We start from the raw sequence: 24000 nt of genomic DNA, 5'->3' as shown, positions 1-24000 counted from the left end.
TGCAAGATTTAACATACTCTATAATGCTATAAGCAAGCATACTTACATAAGCCTCATGCTTGCTTACTGATCACATGATTTCTTAAAGGTTGGAGCAGGGTAAACGTCAATGGCTGCTCAATTGGCAATGCTAATTTGATGGGGAAGCATTACCATAACAGCTTGTCGCACCACATTTTAACTTTTTAAATTAACTCACAGCAAACCAAAACCAACACCTCCCCCCCCTCAAGCCTCCCCAGTTACGACCATATCTAGTGTAGGAGTCTCCCCCTCCCAGCTATTGCTTGCTTGCTTGCTGGTTCTGTTTTAGCCCCATGACATACAAAACGAAATAGAATGAGAAAAATATAAAATGAAACTTTGAACAGAACATATCCCCAATAAATTCAATTTCATTCACTCCTCTTCCATTTCATTTCATTACTCGTACAGAAACCTAAAACTAAACTCATATCCTTCATACCACAACAGCTCATGTACCACATTTTGAAAGTGTCCATCCACACCGCAAACTTCCACTGTAGCCATTCTCTGTCTAATGCACATTAATTATTACGTAATAATGTAAATTTCTACAAGTGCATCTCCTTAATGGCACCATCTTTTCCCCAAATGCTAACTACAAGTTGTAAAGCTAATTTGATTACAAATAGGCATCCTTTCGGGCACAGAATTTTGATGTTGCTTTAGACACCCTCCTAAACTTCAAATCCATCTCTGTTCACACCAGTGATCTTCCATCCCGAAAACATGGGTTTACAAACATCAAACCAGACCACTTGGAATGAATAAAGACCGCGAACTACATAGTAATAATTTTCCAAGTAGTCTATAACAAGCCCACTTTTGTAACAGGGTTGATCAGAGCTGCCCCAAAGAACATAAACCATAGTAATACCTGCTCGAACTAGTAGATTGATTTTATTAGTTTAAAACTTCTTAAATACATGCCTAGGGTTCTGAAAGGGCATCCCATTAGTATACAAATAATTTTCAGTTCCAACGCTACAATTGTGAGGAAAGAGATGCCAATACAATCTCAATCTTTGGTGCCTATTCAGTTGCCTTGCCTTTCCGCCTGCTGCTAATGCCAGTCTCCAACAGGTAACATACCATGGAATCGACATCATCCCCAAATATGCTGTAAGCCTCGATCACCTGCAGGTAGCTGAACCCCATAGAGAGCACTATCTGCATGCTGTTGCTGAGGTTAGCTTCAGGTAAACCATGTTCTCTCACCCCTTCCTGCTTGGCGTCACTCCCTGATGGTCCTGTGCGTCATAAAAATTCTGTCAGCCATACTATTCCAGTCAGAAGCCTGACATTTGATCAATTCGTAGCCCAAGAAACCAAAACCAATCAATTTTTTAAAACCGAACTTCAAAAATCAACTTCAAATTCATATTTCTTGGTCCTGACAATTAAAGGAGCCAAGGAATTATACAAGCAGTTTGCAGGTGAAATAGCGATCATTGCACCAAAAAAAAACAGAAAAAATGAGGAAGAAGAAATTATCAGCATGTATGAAAGAAGCTTTTACTCACTAGCTCCTGAAGATGATGGTTCAGCACTGGAAGTAGAAGATTCTCTTAAGCCAACTTGCTGTTTTAACTTGTCACCAGCAAGATACTCAGCCCGAGAAGCTTCCATTACCATGCGTTCAATTTCCTTCTCAGTAAGCTCAAGGTCCGAGTAAAAACGTCCCTCTGCTAGAAGTGCCTGTCATTAGGGAAAAAAGAAATTGATGGGCAATTTTTTGCGAGTCTTAATGATTCATTTCATGAAAATCCAACAGCAAAACAATCATGATACTTGCATTGTCAATTTGCTGATCTTGTTGAGCTTTGATAGCAGCCTTGACTTGTTCCTTATCAATGTTCCTCTGTGAAGTGAACCACAAACATATTGATTTCCATAGATAAAAAATTTAACCATGAAGCATCATATGAGCATTTAAAACTCATTGGCTGTTTGACAAGCAAGTTAAAGTTGAGGACTGCAAACTCAGTAAGAGTACCATATAGACTCACCCCCCGAAGACAACTAAAACCAAGTCCTGCACCAATTGTCAATCGACGAGGATCAACAAGTGAATTGTAATGATTTCCATGATGATAGCTTAGCCTCAAGGGTGGTATATCAGTATTATAGTTTCCATGAAAAATGTTTATGGGCTCTGCATTAACAAATTCTGTTAGCAGAAAGTGGTTGGTAGAGAACGAACAGTTCACTTAATAGATGCCACAATAATCATTCATCTAAAATATGACCGCACCTGTGCTATAGGAATAAATATGTATAGGCCGATTATACATTTCAGACAAAGCTTGGATCTCAACATTGTTTCCATAGACCTGACATCCCAGTGAAAATGAAAATAAAACATCACAAAATTGATCTCAAATCATAAACATCTGTTATTTTGAGCTCAAAGCAAAATTTAGCTCAAATTTGCAACTCTGGAACAAGAAGCATAAAAACATCCACAATGACAAGGATAAGACAGTGGACACACAGGTTTTGCCCATAAACCACAGATATAATGCACCCACTGAATTGAGCTCAAATCATACAGTACCCAGACCTCAGTTTCCATTATTTAATTGGCCTGTCAAGATTGAGAAATGTTTTGTAATTCCCAAAAATTTTCGTATGCACATTCTGAAATCATCCTGAATCCAGTTAAGTTGTTTCGTGTATTGTATTTCTTAGAGAACGCGAACATAAAAAAGGGTGCACTGTAATTCCCAAGCATGGGAAAAAGGCAAAGGAAAAAAGAACTGTCATTTAATAAGCAAACTGGAACGAAAATACAAAATAATAGTGGTCGCCACTCATGTAAAGCCTTTCTGTCAAATACAATAGCCAAAAAAACCAGCAGCACCTATCTATAGAACTGATGTGGCTTTGTGGGGCAAAATTTATAGTTATCTTTAAGATATGAGAACAATGGAGAAAACTTCACGAAAACTTCAGTACAGGTCCTTGAAAAATTAGGGCCCACTAGTAGTAGAAAACAGTTTCCATTTCCCATTTTAGCTTCCAAAATAATTGCAAAAAAGTCAGATAATTTTTCAGTTTTACAACTTGTATGCCAAAAATGAAAAACAACAAACAAATTGTGGCACTGTTTTTTGTGGAAATAGTTTCATTTTTTCAAATAATTACAAAAAATGGTCACCTTGTTTTCCAATTTTCTAAATTTTTATAAAAAAGTGGGAAAGCATCATTTTATTATTTTTTAGATTTCAGATTCCTTCCTCTGGGAGCATGGAATTTGAATCTTGGATTTGGATTCGAGTGGATTGTGATAAAATATAGTATAAATTTGTATTAAATTTCCATATCTACAAAAATCCAAATCTAAGTTCCAAAATCCATGATCCAAATATTACCTCCTATAATTTTCAAAAAATTGAAAAGCGAGTTGCCTTTTTTGTAATTATTTTGAAATCTAGAAACAAAAATGAAAAACTGTTTTTAACAACTAAATAAACTCCTTATTTTCTATCATATTAATATGAATCTTGAAAAAGTAGAAGTAAGTTGGGATTTTATTATTCTTATACAACCTAAAAATGGAAAATGGAAAATGGAAAATGTTTTCCACACCTAATAAGGTCCTTAACATTTGGAATATTTCTCACTCAATATTTAATCCATCTAACCACCTTGAAGCTAAAATTCCTACTCGATAGTATGACTCTTTAGGGTAAAGTAAGGGGTTAGCCATCCTCCTAAAAGTGTTTGACCCATAGCCGGTTTCTCTCAGCATTGAGGTATTAATATAACCAGGTATATTATTTAAAGAAACCTATCGTAAGGTTAGCTTCAGCGCTCTGCTCATCAAACAATTAGTTGAACTGTTTAGCCTGTCGCAAAAACAGGTTGAAGAGAGTGGAACTAAAGAGTTCCAGGGTAAGGCAGGAGGAGGCTAACCAGTTGCCGTACAACACGGCTTGCTGTCCAGATGGTATCAAGGACCATCCAGGACGGGTATCCAGGACCTTCTAGAACTGGTATCCAGGACCATATAGAACAGGTCTACAGTACCTGATCCCCCCAAAAGGAGGTACGTAGGCAGCCCGAAAAAAAAAATCAGGTTCGGTATAATCATGGGGAGCTGGACAAAAGGACCAACTAAGATAACAGCTGATTAGCAACATCATTCCAAGTACTAGTACTAAGAATACCAACTAACAGCGTATCAGCGAATTCATCCACAATTTGCTAATGATACACAAGCAATAAAGAGCACTACATTTCTAGGGTCATAAGATTAGTTATACAATAGAAATAACCAAAGTAGGAATGCTTAATCAACTTAAAAGAGAAGTTAAAATAGGAACAATGAAAGCATGCACAAAGTGAAAAATTATATTACCCCAAATGCCCTTCTAAATTCTTTATAGTTACATTTTTTATACCATTTGTATCCTACAGTGACTTCCTAACTTCCCCTTTTCTGAACAGTTCGAGCCTCTTTTCAATTTTCTTAAATCATTTTTAAAAGGTTGGAGCCTCTTTGGCTTTTCGTGTTTTGTGCCATTTTCAGATGGTTGGAGCTTCTCCAGGTTGGCTCGTATGATTCTCAATTGGCATTTTTTCCCCTTTTTAAAATTACTTCCCCCCTTTTTAAAATTAATTCCCCCCCCCCCCCCCCACCTTTTTTTTTGAATCAGTGATGATTTAATTAAAACACAATTCACATCTAGGAAATCAAAAACATTTGCTAATATAAGTGATTAGGAGCAACTAATATAGTGGTATTGCTAACCATTAGGTAATGCTTTCTTTCTGAAACATTTTTGACAATACACATATTTTTAGAATTTAAAGCTTTTGTTGTGTAACGCCTCTTCCCTCATTTGCTTTTTCACTTAAACTGTTTCTCCTTTTTTGTTCAATCATCTCCGTCTCCCACACTCTTTCCAAGACAGTCTCCCCATGGTTTTCTAGACAGTCTCCCCATGGTTTTCTTTCTCTCCACCTAATGACCTTTTGCCTCTTCATACCTCTTGTTTTTCCAAGTTCTCTTCATTTATGTACATAAATTCCTTTTTTGGTGTAGCTAGCGGAGGATTTGCATTTGAAGCACATAATAAGAGACAAGTTGAAGGCAGTAATCCAGTAACTTAACAGCGAAGTACTTGATTTCTTCATAAGTAGCTTCAAGCATTCATCCTACAAGGAAATGTTAATGTCATCTTTTAAAACTATTACAAACTTTTCCTTTTGTCCATTTTCTTTTCTAAAGAAGAAATTCTATTAACTGAGCACCAATTTATCTCGGAGCCGAGGTACTCCGATTCACAACCATAACGACCGTAACAGATTCTTACAAGCTGTTACAATGCTAGACTAGCCGTGAATGAATTAAACAGATTTTTGCGTCCTTAATTTGTTTTACCCCCCTCTTTCCCCTTTATTGAAACTTAGAAACTCAAGTTTAAGTTGGTTTATTTTGATAGTGATTTTCTTCATTAAAAAAATCATTTTTGGGTTTATTTTCCTTGACATTTAGTATAAGTTTTTTTAATAACTAAAATTCAAATAAGCCCAACCCTTTCTTCCATTAAATTACATACGTTTGCATTCTAAGTTCTTTCAACTTTATTTTATTTTTTCTGCTTTTCTTACATCTAGTTTAAGGAACTAATATGTTCTATTGTATGCATTTTTGTTCTGTTTAACATGTGAACATTCTATATTTTGTACCTTACTCTAAAGACTAAATGGGTACAAAAGATGGCATCTATATTTTAAATTGCTTTATATTTACGATTTATTAGTTTGAATTTCAGTTATAATCAATAAATTAGTGAAAAATAGCACATGCATTCTTCTTCTCGCCAATAGCAACTAAAGCAACCAAGATTGTGTGTTATATTTGAAGTGATTAAAATTTATTAAAAATATTTCAAAGCATCAGTAGATAGGAATCTGGGATCAAAACATGTGAATCTGTATGTTTACCAGAAGTTGCCACTGCAAAAAATAAATTCACGGACGTCAGGTCCATTACTTGTATACTTGTATAAGGCCCGCTATGGTCACAACCATTACCATTATTTAGAAACATGAGTTTTACCATAACACAACTTGGTCACTAACTGATCAAGTTCATTTGGTACATGCTTTATTTTTTGCTACAAGTATAAAGATGTTCATATAAACAAGTTGTCTTTCCTTTTTTTTTAAAAAAAAGGAAAAAATTAATTGCTCTTAAAAAAGCATAAATTGAATAATAGTAATATTTTAACTTTTTAAATTTATACGGTAATATTCTTAGGGAAAGAGTTAACACATGTATCTAGCATGCATTACATTCTCGTTATGAGCACAAGATGCCCACATGCATCCTGATGTGATGTGCCTGTACTTTTTTTGAACTTAATTTAATTTTTATGATAATAAAAATCAAATAGTAGTAATTTCTTAATATTTAAAAATTAAGAACTTTTTTATTCACTATATTTTTTTTGAAATTTCCAATTTTAGCATGCCTGTACTGATATTTAGTATGATAGTTAAAGAAAATACTAATTTTTAAATTAATTTGGTATATATTTTTTGCAATTTCCACTTTTATTATGGAGAGAATACTTGATACAAATTTATGCAATTCATGTGCAAAGTGCATGCTTAGAACCTACTCAATGTTCTAAATTTCAGTCTTGCAAGTGACATAAAGGGAATAAGCAACTAACCAGATAGGTGCACATACCTTATCTCTTCTCTTCCTCTTACAATAGGATGTGAAACCTTCTGTGATGAATTGAGAGAAATGATCCCTTTCCTGCTCCTGAATGAATAAAACAACACACATTAATTTCAGGCCTGACCAAATAAATAAGGTTATTTTTGGTTCACAAACTACCTGCCCTTACGAATAAGATGAAATATGAGAAATTTGGGAATAGAGGTAATAATTTTTCCTTGTTTAGTCCTTATTATTCCATCTAACATCGAATATGAAAACAGACATTCCTATGGTGAAGAGACGTGCAAACACCATGGAAAAGAGGGTGGGGGAGGGGGGGAGAGCTTTTTGTGCTTGAGAAAATGAAAGATCTCTTTAATTGGTCCCTTAATGTATTTAATGGTTTAGAAAAATTCTAAAATTGTTAATTGTTAAGCTGACTTTCAAAGAGAGCAAATCTCTTCTTTTGAAGGCAATAAGGAGTTTTCTTTTCTTAGAAAAAAAAAAAAAAAACCAAGTTCCCTTCTTCTCAAGATTCATTTAGTTTAAAATTTTTTAAAATTTAATTTATTATGCTATTGCATTTTTAGTTTCTAAACTATACATTTATTTTAAATAATTAACATAAAGTATTTATTAATTAGTTTTACTTTTGCACATATATATATATAGTATGATATATTTATATATAATTATAATTATATATGACATCATGCTGATGTTACCGGTTTGATCACCGGGTTGACCCACCAGTCCAACCGACCCAGTGACTTTACCAGGGTTGGTCACTGGTTCAGTTTTCAAAACCATGGATGAAAGAGGCAAAGGGGAAGCAGTCGATCGATTCAAGTTCATGAACACAGCAAGAATAGATACATGATTATTGCCGAAAAGTTATATTATCCACAAGCAAAAACTTCCCCAAGCCCCTCTCACAATAGGTGGAAGGATTGAAAAACTACTGCCCTCCACACTTTAAATCATATCTACCAGATGTTGATGCCTAATTAGAGAGCAGTTGTCAAAAATAAAAGAATGCAGTGAGAGGTCATACATATATGCATATTAAACTATTAACACTGGATACAATATTTGAATTCTAGGAAAAATACGACTGAGGTGCTTTTTAAGAACTCTAGAAAATTTTGAAGATAAAATAAAAGGCTTAACAGACATTGGGACCCACCCAAGTTACCTACTCTAAATTGCATATACCTTCTTTTCAACACCTTAAAGTGAGCAAATAATTTGCATTGGTAATAAAGAACAATAGATTCAAAGATGTAAAAAAATAATTAAAAATATCAACCCGTATAGCAATTATATGCTTGTGGAAACTCTACCGCAAATTTGTTCCAATTCCTCCTCATGTCTCAAAACAATTCAGATACACATGATAAACAAATAAGGTATTGCCACATGGTGGTTGACATTAACAGGGCAGCACTTAATATCCTGTTGTTATACAAGGGCTTTGAGACTCAAGATTCTCATAAAAGAGGCATCGACATTTTTAGAACTTCTCGACATGTAAGTGTGAAGAGTTGCACAAGATGGGGAAATAATACATGAGAAGGTTAAAGAAATGAAGCCAACATTTTGAACAATCCCATAAATTAAGGAGAAGATGTGCCTTCCTATATGTTCTGCTATAATTCCAATCAACAAGATGGCCACTAATCACCTATCTAAACTACATTTCAAACACTCCCTCAGTGAACCCCCACCCCCCACAAGGGGTAGCAAATTTCCATAACCATTTGCTAAAAAAACCCTGGTTGAATCAAACAAGCTTCCTGCTTTCCTCAACCCAACACACACACACTCCCTTAACTGGAGAGCATATGAAACACTAAAGAAGATGGGGCTTCCTCTCACCTCCCATCTCTCAGCAAAGAAGTCTCTTTCAACCTCTCAACTTATTTCCTGATCGTAACTGGTATTGTGAAGAGGCGCATGAAGTACACTGGTAAGCTTGGTGGGACGGTACAAAGCTTGAAGCAGGTTAATTAAAATCAAAGCCAAATAAAAGTACCCAACAAGGTTTCCTAACAAATTGGCATATACTTGATAGCTAATTAGTGATCGGAAGGAAGAGGATAGAAGGTTATGATCTCAACAATGGCAAGGACATGGGGCTATTTCTCATGCACGAACATTTGGCAAAAGAGAAAGTAGCAGGAAAATAAAAAGAAAAATAAAGAGATATTGATGAGAAATACAGGAATTATATGAAAAAAGAAAAATTAAAGGAAACTGCAGAAACTCAAAAGAGACTTTAAAACTCAATGATGCAAGTTCTCTTAAAGCCTCTAGATAGCCTTAAACATTAAGCCTAAATAAGGAAACAAATTAACAGAAATAAATTAAATAATATTAAATTTCCAAGTAAATATAAGTTACAAAATAAACCAGCACCTGATGAACAGATCACCTAGTTCATAAGGTAGCAAAGTGAGGTGCCATCAGAAAGTGGATGTTTGGATCTCCATAACATATATTATGCAGCACCCAAGACAAAAAGGATGATGTCATGGAGGATTTCTTGTGGATAATTTTTTTTTTTTATAGCAAAAGAAGATGTTTTTATTAGAGAAAGAAGAACGTACAAGAAATCTTACAAAACAGAAGAAAGGGGGGTAAAAAGAAAAAAATATAAAACAAAACTCAACAATCAGATTAACAAAGCCAACAAATCTTGTTCAATATCCAAAAACTTCACTCAAAAAAATCAGTAGAAGCACACCAAAACAATGCTAAATAATGAATCTTTTCCCATAACAAAGATTTGTTCAGCTTTTTTACCATAAATATACGAGCATTTCTTTCAATCCATAAACCCTGCAGAACTGCAAAAAAGCACACACATCCACAAAGCATGAGCATCCTTCATTTTACCAAAACCAGCAAAAGAAGTGGCTAAAAAATCCTTTGGCGACTTCGGAGAAACCCAATTTTCTGATTTTCACCCAAAAGACCAAAAAGCTTATTCCATATATTCCAAGCAAACGAGCAGTGCAAGAACAAATGAGACGCTGCTTCTGAACTATCACGAAAAAGAAAACATATATCAGGAGAAAGCGCCTTTGAAAGTCTTCTACTCAACAACAAATTGTTGGTGTTACCACAAATCAAGTAGTCACAAAAAGATTTGCAAGAATAAGCACCTGAAGAGTCTAAAGATCAAGAATGCCTATCCACCCCAAAGGAAGGACAAGAAGTCCCCAATAACATCAACATGGAAGACAACTTCTCTACCTCTCTATCATTAACAGTCCTATGGAGATGGAAGCCCCAAGAGAATGAAAAATCATCAGAAATCAAAAAGAAGGAAATACCCTCAATATGCCATGAACTCAAACAATAAAGAGAAGGAAAACAATAAAATAAGCAGCATTACCCACCTAGAAGTCTTTCAAAGAACAAATAAGAAAACCATAACCCAAGACAAGCTTAGTATGAGGAACAAAGAAGGGGTAGACCTGAGAAATACACCTTCACAAGCTTTCACAAGAACATCTAATTCCTAAATTAGCATCCCATCCATTTACATGCATACCAAATTTACTTTTAATGACCCTACTCTCTAAGGAAGACCGCCATAACCGTTTCGCCAATAGAGCAGTGTTTTTAAAAACCAACTTACCAAGACTCAAACCCCCTCCAACCTAGACCTACAAATAAGTTCCCAACTTAGAAGGTGATCTCTCTTACCTCCAACCCCCAACCAAAGGAAATCTTGCATGATCTTCTCAATTATACCAGCTATCCCCACAATTAACCTAAAAACAGACTAGTAATAAAGAGGGATACTAGCAAGACAAGCTTGAGTAAGAGTAATGCGACCCCCTAAAGAAAATAGAGCACCTTTCTACCCATCCAAGACACATTCCAACACTGGAGCCCAAAAAAACAGAGACATAGGGACTACCTCCCAATGGTACACCTAGATAAGACATACACCTAGATAAGACAAAGGTCAATCCAAAAGATCACAACCCACTAACAAAGCCAACTCCCTAGACCTACTAGATGTCAAATTGAAGGCTGCTATACCACTCTTCTCCCCAAATTCACTTCCCAAAAACCCTCTCAATTATTTAAAGAAAAGTCAAAAAATTCAAAAAATAATTTGTGGTTATGAATGAAAAACAAAGTATCATCAGCAAACTGAAGACGAGGATACACAAGCCCCCTCTCTACTCACTTTTAGCCCTTTAATTAACCCTTATCATGTTTCTCCTCATCTTCCCATTAGCCAACCTATGAAAAAGTTTTGTATTACAATCACCTTCTTTTGCCCATTTATATTTAGTCTTTAGCCTCCGACTCCTTACTTCTTTAAAATTCAAATCCTCAACTCATTCTTCAAGGGAACCCATTTAGCCTGCTCACCATCCAATAAATTAACAGCTTCCTCTTTCCTATCTACAAAATCCAACTTGCCCAAAATGACAGCCTTCTTCATCATAAAATCCCCAAAAACTTCCCTATTCCAGATCTTCAAAATCTCCTTAAACGCTGAAGCTTCCTTGTGAATCTAAAACTGTCCCAGTCCCTCCCCAAATCATCACATCAAGAATCTATCACCACAGAAGGAAAAGAATCGCGAGTAATCAACATATTCTCAAACCGAAAGGGAGAGGGACCACACTTCACCTTAGAAGATTCCAACAAAACAGGAAAATGGTCAAATGCAGTTCTAGACAAAACAGTTTGAGAAAGATTAGCAAACTAATCCTCCCAATCATCACAAAATAAAAACCTATCTGCTCGACTAGAAGCATCTATTCCTCACCCACAGACCAAGGAAAACGAGCATTATCCAAGGGCAAATCTATCAACCCAAAGTTCCTAATAAACCTATCAAAATTTTGCACACTCAAAGAAAACCAACCTTCCCCTTTTTCTCCCCAGGAAACCTAACAACATTAAAGTCACCACCTACAATCCATCTAGAGGAAAAAGAATACAAGAACTGCATACAACTCATCCCAAAAAAAGACCGAAAATTGGGTCTTGGAGGAACATAAATAGACATAACCCACTAATGACCTCTACCTTTAATATCTACCAAAACCAAGACTATCAACTTTGGTAATGGACCAAGCATCTCAAATAACAAGATTCAGAAATTAAGATTTAGAAATTATGGATTTTATTTTTAAACAAGTAAATCTAGATGTTTTAGAAGTTCAGTTAACTTAGGGTTATTTTTGTGTATTTTAGACAACCCTCAAATGACCTCTACCATTAATATCTACCAAAACGAACCTATCAACTTTAGTAATGGAGCGAGTATCCCAAACAACAAGATTCAGAAATTAAAGTTTACAAATTATGGATTTTTCTTTAAACAAGTAAATGTAGATGTTTTAGAAGTTTAGTTAATTTAGGGCTATTTTTATGTATTTCAAGGACTTCTAATTATGTCTTGTTTCAGTTGTTTGTTGAGTGTACAAGTACTTTGTTTGTAATATCATATATGAATCAGATTTGCAGCCCCGATCCCTCTCTCCCTTTCTCCTGCCTGCAGGCCTCCTCTCTCCTCTCCTTCCTACTCCCGCATTTTCTCCTCCTTCCGTTCTGTCCCTGCCCTGCTGGCTCTACTTTATTCTCCCTCCATCATCTCTATTTCACTCTCCCAATTCTCCCTCTGTTTCTATTTCTTTATGTCCTACATCCCAATTGAAATGCATGAACTAGAACTAGAGGTGTAACTAGTCTTGTAACACCACCAACAAGTAACAAAGGAGGTTCTACCATCTTCTGATAAAGCAACTACTCCTCGAAAAAAAAAAACAACCAAATGTTCAAATTGAATGGCAAATCTAGTTAAAATGCATCTGTTTTTCAATCCTTACTCAAGAAAAACAGAAAAATAATATTCATTAGATTTGGTAACAGAATATATGGTAGAATAAGGAACAGATTTGGGTGATGAAATTTTTAAGGGAAAGAAGAAACACCTCAAATAGCATTAACAAATGGCTAAAACTTGGAGGGACCAAATTTAGCGGTGCCCCAATGTGGGTCAGGATCAAAGTGTTAACATCAATTTTACCTCAATAATGGAAGTCACATTCTCAGAGTCACAGGATTTATGTAATGGAATTTGGGGGCTCTGATCCCATTTCAGAGTGCATTAGTGGGGAAGAAAAAAAAAAGTGACCATAACAGCTGCTTTGCCACCATACTGTGCCATAACAGTCATTATGGCTTCATGGTTGACTGACGCTGCTCACAGGGCTTCAAGCCTCTTGTTTGCCCAATATCGTGTTTCTCACACTTGCTCCAGCTTATTCCACCATAATACCATTCTCCAGCTTGAAAAACAAGATTTTAGGGGGAAATTTGTATCAAGTCAGCTCATGGAGTTGCTGTGAATCCTCACAAACTCTTGCTTTTCATCCAACTTTGTGCTTCTGGAGCTAGATTTCACTTAAGGTTTTTCTGTTTTTTTTATATTTTTTTATATTTTTTTTTGGCTTCAACATCACCTGATTTAATAATTCTTCATCATCAGTCTAAGAATAATTAAGTCCTAACTTTTTAGATTTATTCAATTTTTTTATTTTTTAAAATATAATTAATTTAGTAATTAAATAATATGCACTTAATAGTAAATAATAGTAATTACTAAATTATATGTCTCTAATTATTTAGTTAATATTGTTATTTGTATTTTTAACTAAAATATAAATATTTGCTAACCAGTAACTAATATGTACTATTTAGCATTTTAAAATTAGTTATTAGATATTTTAAAAAATATCAACTAATTTAATGTTGCACTAGTGAAGAGGAGGGAGCTAGTTACAAACTGGTGGTAATAGAAGGGGTGGGGGTAAACCTTAAATAATTTCAAATGAGTACCTAAGGATTTAACAGCTCCCAATTGCCGAAGGAAATTGCCCAAGATCATGTAAATGGGCAGAAAAAGATTCATGTAGCCAACCCCACCTGGCACCTAGTGAAACTTATGGCCTTGGTGTTGCTGTAGTTATTAAAAATTTAATGTGCTAACAATAATAAATAATGTGATCGCAGTATTTAATTATTAAATATTATTCACTAACAAAGATATACACATTTACCAATACAACCTAAATATTAAAATATAATATTAAAATATAATACCTAATTTGAATTCCTAATAATATGAAAAGTTTAATTTTTTTTAAAAAAAATACTGCAACCAATAAGTGTAATAATTTATGTTTACTGAAAATTAGTGTAGTTCGTAATTGCAACTCACCCATAGCTAACTAACTGACTACATAATATTCACTCCAAATAATATTAATTACTCAACATTACTTAATACTCCTAATTTTAAAACTTTATACTTACTAGTCACTAGAAATTATTATTTAATATTTGCATAGGATATTATTGTTAATTCCTAATTATTGTTGTATATTGTAGTTACTAAGCCATGTTATTTTGTTTCTTATATGTAGAAAGCAAGATGTAGTGAGAATGGCGAACAAAAGAAGAAGCTCCAAGGGAGGACATTGATCGGCATTTTGCTACTCTTATAGAGGGTGGTAGGCATGTTGTAATTTGTGAATTATGTCAGAAGATTATTAAAGGGAGTATATGCAATTGAAAAAAGAACACTAGGCACATAAATAAGATCAAGTTAATGGGCAGGCTGACAAGCAAATATAATAACAAAATTTACAAAACAAAAGAAGAACCATATTCATTAGCACACCGAAAAAGAAGAAACGCAAAAGATACAAGAAGAATTGAATCCTTGTTTAAGGGAGATAATGAGAATTTGAGTGTAGAAGATCACTTAGATGAAGAAAGGATAAGATTTGCCCAACAATAGAGCTTACAGTCACAGCAACTGGATAAGAGATTACAGGCAAGAAATGGAGGGAGCAATGCTTATGAATAGGGGTCTAGGGGGTGGCTCTGGCAGAGGCAATGGTTTCAGTAAAGCTCACTCACCAGTGGAATCAGTGGGTCAATCCTGACGGCCCTAAAGTAAGACTAATGGCAATGGATCCCATGTTGTAAAGGGGTAGGATAACCCTGCAACAAAAAATCAACTCCAAAAGGGTCTGAGACATGAGCTGGGAAAATCATTGGAAATTTTTTATATATACTCAGATCTCATAGAATGTTGTTCTTATATTGGTGTAGAGGTTGGGAAAGGGAGCAAAAGGCCCTACCCTGAGAGGTATCCAAACTTATCCAAAGCAAAAGCATTAGAATATAAAGGGCTATATATCCTCATTTACCGGCATACGGAGAAAGAGAGATGTTACACTGTGTGGATGGTTTGCTTAACTATACAAAACAACAACAAAACCAAGTCTTAAGTCTCATTAGGCGAGGCCAGCTACAAGAATCATTTTCTGCCAATTTACACAATTGTGTGCTTTCCTAAGACAATTTGGGAGCTATTAAATCCTCAACCACTATCTCATTCTTCTTATAATTGAGATCTGACAAGTTTTATACTGCCAGTCAGATACCTAATGCAACCCTCCTCATTTTCTCAGGCTGGACTCTCATGAGGCATTGAAATTAGTTACGGGGTACCCCAATATTTCGGAAATCACCAAACCCAAATCCAAGGGATTAACTGTTGAATTTAGAGTCCTGCACCACATGATCACCTATAATATCTCGCCGAGACAGGACGGGCGAGACTGGGTGACGCTTGGTGATATTTTTGCCATGTTCTATTTATGGCATGGATGCGGGATTTATTTGCCCAATGTTATCGTCCAGCACATGGAAGAGAATTTGAAACGGCGAAAAGGATGTCTACCGTTTAGTCGTTTACTAGGATGCTCACAAAAATTTTTGAACATTTCGACATTATATGAACAGGCATACCGGTTACAGCACCTATGCAAGACGACATATATACTGAGGCCACCCTTCACCATATGCACTTTGTTTGGGATGATCAGGCATTAATCTAGAGGAAACCTAATCAGTAGGTAGGTAGGCCGGTAGACGAAGTAGAGGAAGCCGTGGAGGAGGAAGCAGCGGCTATGGAACCACACTTCCCTAATGTTCATATGGATGCTCCAGAGGCACATTCAGTTGATCCAGTCTTGGAGCGCCTAGATAGGCTTGAGTTGGGCATGACGACACGTATGGATGCATTGGAACAAGAGCATCGCGCCCACTATGACTCCTTACAGCAAGCACAAGAGGCTCATATGACCCATGTTAACTCTAGCTTAGCAACCATTCTTGACCACCTACGCCGCAACTAGTAGGGCTCCCTCTTTCTTTTTGATGAAGGCAAAAGGGGGAGAAAGAAATATATTATTGGTGTTGCTTGCTTGCTGTGCTGATTGATTGCAACCTGACACTTTTTTTTATGTTTGTCGTGTCTGTTGTTATATGACTATTGATTTGATGCATCGTTTTTGTTGACTTGATGCATCATCCTGTTTTTGATAATTGTTGTAACTATTGTTAACCGCTGTGCTCAAATGATCATTCATGTTACTTGACTACTTTACTTGATAAATTGCTTGACTTCTGATGAAGTTCTTTTGTTGAGACATACTAGACATTATGCTTGTTTGGACATATTGCTCACTTGTTGAACATTATGCTTGTGTTGGATATATTGATTGTTATTGGGAAATACTGCTGAACTGATAAAAATACTTAAAAAATACTTAACTTTTTGAAATTGTGCATGTTTATGAATCTCAAGGTTGAATATCTTTTAACCATGCATAAATTGCATACAGTAAGGGGGAGGAATGTTTTCAAAAATTTCAAAACAAGTATGCATATTTTGAGAGGGACCATTTTTTAAGAAAAAACTTACAAAAGAACATCAATGGTTTGCCATCATCAAAAAGGGGAGAATGTTAGCCCTAGTGGTTAAAGTATCCCAAATCTAGTTGGTTTTGATGATATCAACCCATTAGTATCCCTCAGGTTATCTAATCTATATTCTCAAGTTCAGTTCAGGTATACAGGACAATACCCAAACAAAGCATAAGGATCAGATATACATTGAAGAAGCAATGAACAAAACCAAAGCATACTCATTGAACACCCAAAGCACAACCAACCAGAGTTTATATGAAAACTTGTGTTTATGTTTACATGTATGTTAGGTTGTGTGTGAGGTAGGATCATCTTGTAATTCGTGTGTGTGTGATGATGGTAATAATACCTTGCAAGAGCTGAGCAAATGCATGTGCATATAGTTCATGTGGTATAGAACATCATAACTGAATTTACAATGCATACCAAGTCATACTAAGTGCATAAGATGTCAGACAAGCTTTCAAACTTGGTTTTCCAAACAAGACATCTTAAAACCTCATTTCGACAAGCCTAAAGTACCATTAGATTAAATAATATTTATTTGCACTTGTCCTAGCATAAGTTAGTACATTTAGAGGCTTACTAGTGTGGAAAACAAGTGACTCGTTGATGAGAGTAGGGCACTCGTCGACTAGAGGGGCTTGGCTCGTTGACAAGAAAAACCAATAGCTAAATCATGTCTCACAGCTCAGGTGACTTGTCGATAAGAGTAGGGCACTCGTTGACTAGTGAGTGCCACTCGTCGACGACTAATGGCAGCAAACCTGTAATAAATGAGCTTCAAACGGCTAGTTTTTGCTTTGTCTTGTCTCCATTAATGCCCAATGGCTAGCCAGCGACTAGCTCGTCCCCTTGGCCATAAATATAACCCATTTGCATTCATTAAGCACATTGATTGTTGATGAAGTTTGTTGAAGCATTCATTTTAGGGTTCATATTGCTCAAAGCTCTCTTGCACCTTATTCTTGTTTTCCATCACTTGCTAAGAGAGAGTAGTGTGAGGCTTTATTTGTATTATTAGCTCAAGAAAGAGCATCATTTGTAATCTCTATACTTGCTATTATTTGTGAAGCTTGAAGGTTCTTGGTGACTCCTTGGTTTGGCTCTTGGTGAGCAGCTGGGATTGGTTCCCTTTGTGTAAAGGCTTCTCCATCTTGAAAGGAGATCGTTTAGTGGATTTGGCAATCCTTGAGTTGGTCTAAAGGCATGGACATAGGCTGGGTGCCGAACCACGTTAAAATCGTTGTGTTAATTTCTCTCTCCCTTATCTTTTTACTTGCTTGTGGTATTTACTTTGTCATTTATTTTGATATCAATCACTTGTATCTTGCCAACGTTTTTGTTTTGTAGAAAAACTCATTATCCGTAAAAAAACATCTATTCAGCCCCCCTCTAGACACACACTTGGGCCAACAAAAGAGATTGCAGGTTTAACAAGGACTATTTGAAAATAATTCATAATTCAATTACATGAATGCTTGCATGCAATTTATAAGTGTTGCCAAATGCATTTACTAAGTCTTCGATCACATAGTATGTTGTATGCACATATGTAGATAACGTAATGTGTACATGATTTTAACACCAAGTTATCCTAAACCCTCCTTTCCCTTGAAGTATGGATGGGGTGAAAAATGGAATGATTAAATTGATACCCAAAAGTCAAATCCAATAAAATTAATTGGTTAAGACTTCTAAATGACAAACCATGAGAGAGAATGCATTTTAAAATGTTATGTGATATAACTTATTATCCTCAATCCATCTGTAGTTGTGGCTGCATCAGGACATGCAGGGAACTCTTGGTACATTGCTGGCACAAAAAATGCTTAAACGAATAAATTCTTGTAATTTAAGAGGTGTTTTAATGACTACTTATATTTTATATGTTGAAATTTAATATTTAGTTTCCAAACTTATATGCTGTACTAAGATATGTTTTCAGTGAATTATTCAATGCAGCTAAATGGTATGTTAGCTCCTAAATTTCAACAAATAACATTTAGAGTTCTTGTCCAAACCACATATGCTTCGAACTGTGAATTGAAAAGAGGCTTGGAGCACGTTAGCCTCATCCACATAGACAAGAAATACACTAAAATGTATAAAGTTACAAAAGATGTGTTCTCAGTGAATTAAATGCAACTAAACGGTGAATTCACAATGGCATGTTAACTCCCAAATATCAATAAATAGCATTCAAAGTTCTTAGCCAAACCACATATGCTTCAAACTATGAATGGAATTGAAGGCTTAAAGCAAATTAACCTCATCCACACAGAAACAAGAAATACGCTGAAATGTATAGAGCCAAAAAAGCCTATTTTCAAACATTACAATCACAAGATGAGGCTTAAGTTGAGGCCAATGATAGGGAGAAGCCAGCACAAGATAGAATATAATTTAATCTTTTCTACTTTGACTAGATCTTCTAAAAGGATAATCATCGACTCAGTGGCTAAAAGAAAGGGAAGTGCCATAACTGGGCAACAAGGGCAAATCAAATTGGCTAGATGTGAAAGAGGTCAACAATACTTCTAGAGCATATATCCAACCCCTGATTAATGTCTATGATTCAAGTTTATGTCCTAATCATACACAAAGTGATGATCATCAGGGTTTGAGCATGCTTAGTGATGATGACGACATTGGTGAAACATACAATTAAAAGAAAAGGCAATTATAAGAGTATGACACTAAGACATTAACTGTTGGGGACATGTCATAATGTTCATTATGTATTATATGACAATACTAAAAAAATATATGATTGATCTTTCTCCTCAGTTCCAATCTTCGCCAGCCCAAGAGGCTTCTCATGATCATGGTCATTATCCATCACCCAAAAATTATTACAATCCGCTATTGGTGGGAATCATGGGATACGTACATAGCACTCATGTCATCACCAATGAAATCATGACTCATCTTCAAGATTCATATGGTGTGGTTTGTGGTTATGGGAGTTTGGACACAAGGACTCATTCCAATCATATGAATCTACCACCCCTCTCATGATCATTGTCATTCTCTACCACCCTAAAAGTATTATGATCCACATACTATAGTCCTTGTCCTAGTGGGCCTAGTCACTACCCACAGCTAGTCCCAATTCCAGTCCCTGAGTATGGATATGATCCAAGATAAGTTCTCATTCACCTCGTTCATTGCTTGAATTGTAATCGCTAAAAGAATTTCATGTGCAGCAGAGGACAGATACATACTTAGGCTTATTAAATTATATTTTTCCACAAGGTAAGGGAGATCATTCTCAATCTCAAACCCAAAGTGATAGCAAATATAATGACTACCAAGAGACCACATCATACGGCTGTGGTTGGTGAGACTGCATAAGCCATTTATATAGATTCATCTTATGAACTTGTTTAAGACTGCAAGTCATAGCTTATCAATTTTAATTGTATTTCTAATACTTTTAGTCACTAAGGTGGTGAATAATCCATGAAACAATTGGGAATGAGTAAATTGCAATTATAGGCATCATCAATATAAGCCTAAAATTCTGCATAATGAGGACACACCTAAAGACCTGAAATAGTGGACTCTAAATCTCTTTTGGATTAAATCTCATCATGAACATTTTTCAAAGGGAGGTGACCGCCTCATATCCTGCAGATGAGGGATGAGGAAACCTTTTTCGGCAAATATAAGAACTTGCCCACTTTCTCTTTTCTCCTCCCATTCAAATCTACTCTCAATTCTTAATTAAATTGAAACTTAACTAAGATACAACAAAAACACAGATTTTAATGAAGCATGGTCATTCTAAGGGATGGAAATACACTAAAATGCCGTTTTGCAAGGTCAAAGCCAATTGAATGAATTGATCCTCCAAGGAGAAACCAAAAATAAATTGATTATCCAGTAAAAACAAGAATGCTATTTCATTGGCTAGGTGCTATGAAACTTCCACATTCCATACACAATCATAAGCAACAAATTCTAAAAGAAAGCATCCGGTGGCCAAGAATAATCATACCATATAATCCATGCACATTTGTCTTGTCAAATCATACACTTCCGAGTCCCCATACACTTGATCTGCAATAGCACGAAAGAGGCAATTCCCATCTTCCAACATTCGCTTTACTTCAAATCCTTTTGCCCGCCTGATATCAATCTCAAACTGACGTTCTCTCTCCTATGGCAGAGGCAAAATGTTAAAAACAAAAATATTAAATAATACGATTGAGATTGGAGACTTACAAAATCACAACAAAGGCCCAAAAATAACATTGTTAAAGTTCTTTAAAAAAAACAAAAAACAAAATACATGTGCGCACACACAACAAACTACCAACAAGTTTTCCTAGTGAGGCCCTTAAACTGAAAACAAGCTCCCCAATTTACCTGTTAATATGTTATACACTAACACATACTGTTATTATAGAAGCATAATATGTGGAGGCTCAAACACTATGCTCCCAAAGGCAGTAAAACAATTAAACACATAACATCTCCTACCAAACTAACTGTTTGAATAATGTAGTAAATTTCCAAGCAAGTTAAAGATTTTGGAGTCAAAAACAAGAAGTCAACACATAAAAAAGATTTGTTCAGTTAAAAAACAGGAACTTACTGCATCATCATAAGAGGACACGTAACAAGGGTTCTGCTCATCAGCACTATTGTAACCCTCACTATCACCATGAGATCGGGGAGAAGAAGGCCGTGAGCCAGATGGTGAGGTCCTAGTTGAAACAATGGGCCAGGCACTCGTTCTTCTAGATGATCCACTCCTCATGGTGTTCGGACTACCCGGGGCAAATCTCCTTGTACTTGAGTTTGGTGTTAAAGGTTTTGGAGGTGGTACGGGGGGAGGAGGAGGGGGATACGAGATCTCAGTAACCATCTGCAAAGAATCACCACTTGAGCCCTCATTTTCAATGACAGCTCTCTCTGAAACCCTCGACCCACCCAAGCCTTTTATCAACTCCCCTGATCCTGCATCATTATTACTAATCTTGTCACCATCAACAATAACATCACTCGCACCATCATTCTGATCGGCAAGAAAGCTTTCTTGCAGAGGATCATCACTTTTTGCCGCCTTATCATCACCGCTTCCACCATACTCCGAAACACCAGCCACTGAAGGTTGTTCTAGCACCTCCTCTCCCATTTCCTCCTCTTTCACAGCCGAAAGAACCTGGGAAGAAGGAGCCTGCGGTTGCGGTGGAGCTGCTGAAGAAGAACCAGACAAGGAAGGGCGGTTCGTATTTGATGATGAACTTCCAGAGGAACCTCGTTGAACCAAAATACGTGTCATGATTTTATCTTCTTCAAATGCAACCCTAGCTCCCTATCTCCCTCCCAAAGTGCCAAACTTAGAGGTCCCAATTTATCGGTTTGTCACGCGTTCTCACCTTGGGCGCAGTAACTCCAATTCCCCGACTGAATGATTTTTTCCAGCGCAGTGCCTTCTGCTCCTCGCGAATCAATCTCTGCATTCCCCTAACAAGTCTCATGAGACCCAGACCTCGAACTTTTTAAACAAGAAAACCCTCTTAAGAACTCGAAATTACCCGAAAAAAAGCCGAAAAATTGACCTTCGCAAACAATATCTGCAACCATCAGAACCGATGATCTCTATAAACATCAACCAGAAAATCAAACATTTCCTTGAGAAATTGCTATTTTTATGTCTGGTTGCTGACAAAACTTGGGAATATGAAAGAAAATAGAACTTTAAATCTAACTTTCATTCTTTCTTTCTTCTTTTAGCTAAAATTTCAAGACAAGATCAAGAATTTATTTTCAGTCATTTTCTTTTCATTTCCCCTCAATTTTCTGAGCAGCCAAACGCAAGATGATTCAATCAAAAACTCTCAAATCATTAAACCCAAACGCCGATAAAAGAGCATCAAAATAGCTACAAGTTAGAAGAATCTGAAAGTCGCAGAGTTCGATTGAGTTCGAATGAAGAGAGAGAGATAGACACACACACACACACACACACACACACACAGAGAAAGACAGACAGACAGACCTGACAACGTGTGAGATCTAAAATGAAGACTTAGTTAGCAGGTGGTAGGAGCAAGAAAGGAATTTCCAGAAGAGATTCTATCCTTTCTAGGGTTTCTGTGAAGCAGCAGAAGGAGATGACTTAAGGACGAAGGAGACTACTCATTTATCCAGAGAGAGAGAGAGAGAGAGTCTAGAAAGAGAGACAATTACGAGAGCGAGAGACAATTGATATAAGGCCGAAAACGGAAGGCCAAGTTTTATCCGGGAGGGAGGCACAACCGCGTGACGTGGAATTTACCGACGACCGTGACGGCTACTCGCGCCGGGGTGGTACAGGTGGTGAGTTCTGGACCGTAGGTCACACGTCTACTCCACGGACGTGATGATGGGTGCGCGTGTGAAGCCGCTGGAGAGTCAAGGACTGAAGTGTCACATTGTCACTCAAACAAACTGTACGAATCTACCCTTTCACTTTTTCAGAATTACCAAATCAGGTCAGACTTTCGTCCGTTTGTTCTGCTGCAAGAAGTAAACCCTGCGGCGATTTTGGGGACAGCACCACACTTGTTGCCAAACATCTGGTTAGGATCACGAATGGATGGCTGCGATTGTATCACATAGAAAAATAAAGTGAAGTGTGCAATTAGAGCATGGCACGTCATGTGGGCAGCAGGAGGGTTGGCTGTACTTGCAAAAGCAAGGGCATATTAATAATTCAAATTATTTGTTTATTTATTTTTTTGCCAATGGAAAGTCATATCACACAGTGTAGAGTTTCAAGATGTTTTGTCATTTGCCCTTTTATCTCTTTTGATTGTTATGCTTGCCATTAGTTTTGTCTAGCTTGGTTCAAATTTATGAATAGAACTGCATGAAGATTAGGTGAGTTTTAGGCGAGAGAAAAATTTGAAACTCGATTTGAAATCGTTAAAGAGCAATAGGACTAAGTCTTTAATTTGAATTAAATGAATATCGGATACTTCAAAAAGCATGCATTAACAGATCTTATGATAACTTATAACTAGATTATGGTTTTAGGTTTAAAACACTAGTCCATAGAATTATGTATGTGTAGGATTTCATTCTCTAGTATATAAGTAATCAAGAGAGGTCTTATTCTTATCCTAGTTTTTAGTATTGTTTCTCATCAAGTCGCGCGTATAAGAAGGATTTTCCTCAAGTTGAACATTTTTATACCTTTAATGATGAAATTAGTGATGTAAGGTACATATTTTAAAGCCTCATTAAATCATGTACATATGTTTGTGATAGATTTGGCCGATTGTTTTTATATTTTGGAAACTTTTGTTGTGTTTTGAAGTTAGGTTTTTTATTATTATCAAAAATGAACCCAAATCTTTCATAGTTATGTACATGAAACTCAAATTTCGAACCTATTCCGATTTTTTCTGGATTTGTTTTTTGATTCTTCATCCTATGTTATGTTGTATTAATTCATAAAATGAGCAAGAAAAATA

General features: G+C 36.1%; 1 protein-coding gene across 4 annotated transcripts; it reads right to left on the bottom strand.

The window, feature by feature from the left end:
- Positions 1 to 898: 898 nt before the first annotated feature.
- Positions 899 to 22755, bottom strand: LOC131149815 (OVARIAN TUMOR DOMAIN-containing deubiquitinating enzyme 6). 4 transcript variants are annotated; one of them, XM_058100577.1, is made up of 10 exons: positions 22542 to 22755; positions 22078 to 22141; positions 21132 to 21996; positions 20532 to 20693; positions 6731 to 6808; positions 2279 to 2357; positions 2034 to 2179; positions 1820 to 1885; positions 1548 to 1722; positions 899 to 1274 (listed from the first exon to the last, which is right to left on the bottom strand). In XM_058100577.1, the coding sequence occupies exons 3-10, from the start codon at positions 21819 to 21821 to the stop codon at positions 1057 to 1059; spliced, it is 1614 nt and encodes a 537-aa protein (XP_057956560.1). In that variant the 5' UTR covers positions 21822 to 21996; positions 22078 to 22141; positions 22542 to 22755; the 3' UTR covers positions 899 to 1056. The 4 variants fall into 4 exon arrangements, with proteins under 4 accessions (XP_057956560.1, XP_057956559.1, XP_057956558.1 ...); XM_058100576.1 differs by having other exon boundaries at positions 22078 to 22116; XM_058100575.1 differs by having other exon boundaries at positions 21132 to 22116.
- Between the last annotated feature and the right edge of the window lie 1245 nt (positions 22756 to 24000).

This window comes from Malania oleifera, chromosome 2, assembly GCF_029873635.1.
Source record: "Malania oleifera isolate guangnan ecotype guangnan chromosome 2, ASM2987363v1, whole genome shotgun sequence".
NCBI lineage: Eukaryota > Viridiplantae > Streptophyta > Magnoliopsida > Santalales > Ximeniaceae > Malania > Malania oleifera.
The sequence above is the reverse complement of the archived record's forward strand: the minus strand, read 5'-3'. Positions and strand labels throughout refer to the sequence as shown.

Coding starts and splice junctions, on each gene's coding strand:
- LOC131149815 (XM_058100577.1), bottom strand. CDS start 21,821: ATGACACGTATTTTGGTTCAACGAGGTTCCTCTGGAAGTTCATCATCA. Junction 20,694..21,131: donor TGTCCTCTTATGATGATGCA/GTAAGTTCCTGT, acceptor CCTCTGCCATAG/GAGAGAGAACGTCAGTTTGA. Junction 1,723..1,819: donor AAGATCAGCAAATTGACAAT/GCAAGTATCATG, acceptor CCCTAATGACAG/GCACTTCTAGCAGAGGGACG.